This window comes from Trypanosoma equiperdum (genome assembly GCF_001457755.1).
Source record: "Trypanosoma equiperdum strain OVI genome assembly, contig: ctg_766, whole genome shotgun sequence".
NCBI classification, from domain to species: domain Eukaryota; phylum Euglenozoa; class Kinetoplastea; order Trypanosomatida; family Trypanosomatidae; genus Trypanosoma; species Trypanosoma equiperdum.
Window position 1 is genome coordinate 1 of NW_027124716.1, and position 2,375 is coordinate 2,375.

General features: G+C 47.8%; 1 protein-coding gene across 1 annotated transcript; it reads right to left on the bottom strand.

The window, feature by feature from the left end:
- Positions 1–813: 813 nt before the first annotated feature.
- TEOVI_000359200 (chaperone protein DNAj, putative) lies at positions 814–2,256 on the bottom strand (the record flags this gene model as incomplete). Its single annotated transcript, XM_067226480.1, has 1 exon — positions 814–2,256. One exon carries the CDS (start codon positions 2,254–2,256, stop codon positions 814–816), a length of 1,443 nt encoding a protein of 480 aa, XP_067082581.1.
- Positions 2,257–2,375: the final 119 nt, after the last annotated feature.

Here is a 2,375-nt window from a genome sequence, read left to right on the forward strand (position 1 = left end):
ACGAAAGACAGCGTAAAAGCAAGCACTTTTCCTCGAGCAACTTTCGTCCTAGCCACCGGCTGTGCTAGATACCAAAGCGAATAGAATCAAACAGTATACACAACTGTACTCCAATACGGAAAGTAACACAACTCACCGCGCTCTCGGGTACCTTAATTAGGATGGCCTCGCACTAAATTCGGCATGGCTTCCCACTCAACGCGCCCTTCACTCTCATAGCAAAAGACAATTGTGCCAACACAGAGATCTGAGTTCCGCATATCCAAAATGATATGTCTTCGTTGTAGAACCGGTACATCATGTATTTATTTTTTTTGTTTTATTCTCCCTACAATTTCAATCGTGGTACCAAATACCAGGTTTTTAATCTTGTATTTTTCTCGCTTGCAAGCTTACCTCTGTTTTCATTACCTACCAATCATCCAATGCGGTAAAGACAGCGGGGAAGATTAATAAGGGAAAGAAGGACTAAAAGTACGTGCAGCTGCAACTGCTTCGAGTGCAAGCACAAAGACGATGAGGATTAGAGGAGGGGGGTGAACAGAAACTTCACAGAGAAAGGAAAGGGGAAAACATTTTATGTTGACCCTATACAAAAAGAAAAACAGACACAAACACAAACACACACACACACATATATATATACATATATGTGTGTGTTCTGTCACCGTTATTCGATTGAACTTTCATATGTGTGAACGCGTAATAAAATGAGGGCGCTGCACCCGCATTCAACTATGAGCTCACGGTAGGGCCATGGCACATCTCATATGAAATCGTATTGGCAGCTGCTCCATACCACAATCCCATCCCTTACGTACCCGGCAGCCAGTGCCGAAACCGCCTCTTCAGGGCAGTTGGTGTGATATCATCCACACCTTCAGCACCATTGCCATCCTGTTCAACAACAAATTGTTCGAGAGCGCTCCTCTGCGCCCCAGTTAATTCCTCACCCTTAGGAATAACGACAAGTAAATGTATGTAGAGATCACCACGTTGCTGTTGTTCCTGTTTAGAAGCTGAACTGTCCGTATCAATCCCCTCTTCAGCATTGGTGAGGACTCCGCTACCGTCGAGTGTAACACCCCTTCCACTAAGCCTTATTTGTTGCCCATTTCTTACACATGGTGGCACCCGTGTGCAAAAAGGCCCGTGAAGCAGAGGCACAGACACCATACCACCCAATAATGCCGTAGATAAAGTAATGGGCAGCACCATGTGTAGGTCTAGACCATCACGGTGAAAGACGCGGTGTTCCTGAACTAACACAGTCACAATAAGATCACCTGCCACACCGCCACGCACACCATCATGTCCCATACCACGAAGGCGACACGCTGTCATATTTGTGGTTCCGGGGCGGATATCAACTGGAACCTGAACCGTGTGCCCGGGCACAACACCGGCTCCTCGGCACCCGCTACACTTCGGAGGAGGTGTCACTCCGTCGCCATTACAATACGTGCATGAGCGCTCAATATGATACGTGGCGCTTGGAAGGTGCGTGGAGCCGCGACCACGACACTGTGGGCATTTCCGAGGGCGTTTGAGCACCATTCGCCCATTACCACTACACCGCTGGCATGAAACATTTTTTTCATAGACAGCCGTCTTGGTACAGCCGAGAACACTTTCATCGAATGAGATGCGCAACATAAAATTAATACCCGCACCATTTATGGCGGCTCGGGCTTCAGGAGCGTTATATGGACGAGCGTCGGTTGAGCAACCGGTGTTACCTATCACTGAATTATACTGACCAGTAAAGTCACTGAAGGATCGCTGTTTATCCGACGATGACCGGGAAGAGGGGCTCATAGCGGCTCTTGAGATGGCGTGATCAACAAAGTTAAACGACTGATGTTCAGGGTTAAAGTTAGCGGCAACCTGGCCGCCGTCCACAAGAAGATGAAGTGAGGCATCTGGAGAGGCGTAGTGATGCGCAGCGTATTGCACACGAAAGCGATCATTGGAAAGCAACTGATACGCCTCTCTAAGTTTTTCCAGTTTGGCTGCGTCGCTCTTGTCATTTTGAGGGTCTTTCAGCTTCATTGCTTCACGCATAAACCCCTGCCGCAGTTCCGCACGGGTCCGGCGTATGCGATGCGCCTCATTGTCACCAGCAAAGCCCAGCAGTGCAAAAAGCGAATCCACCTCGCGATCGTTACCACGTTGTATGACGTTGAAGCAGCGCCGCTGAATTTTCGGGACAAATAAAAGAGATGGTGGCGCCAGCGCCAATGTAATGCCTCGCATAAACGGCTCCCACCGCAAAGCAAGGATGAAAATACGGCTATCACGCAAAACAAAAACAGAAGTAAAAATTTTTTAAAAAAGGACTAAATGAGATCACTTAGACTGAGCAAAAAAAAAAA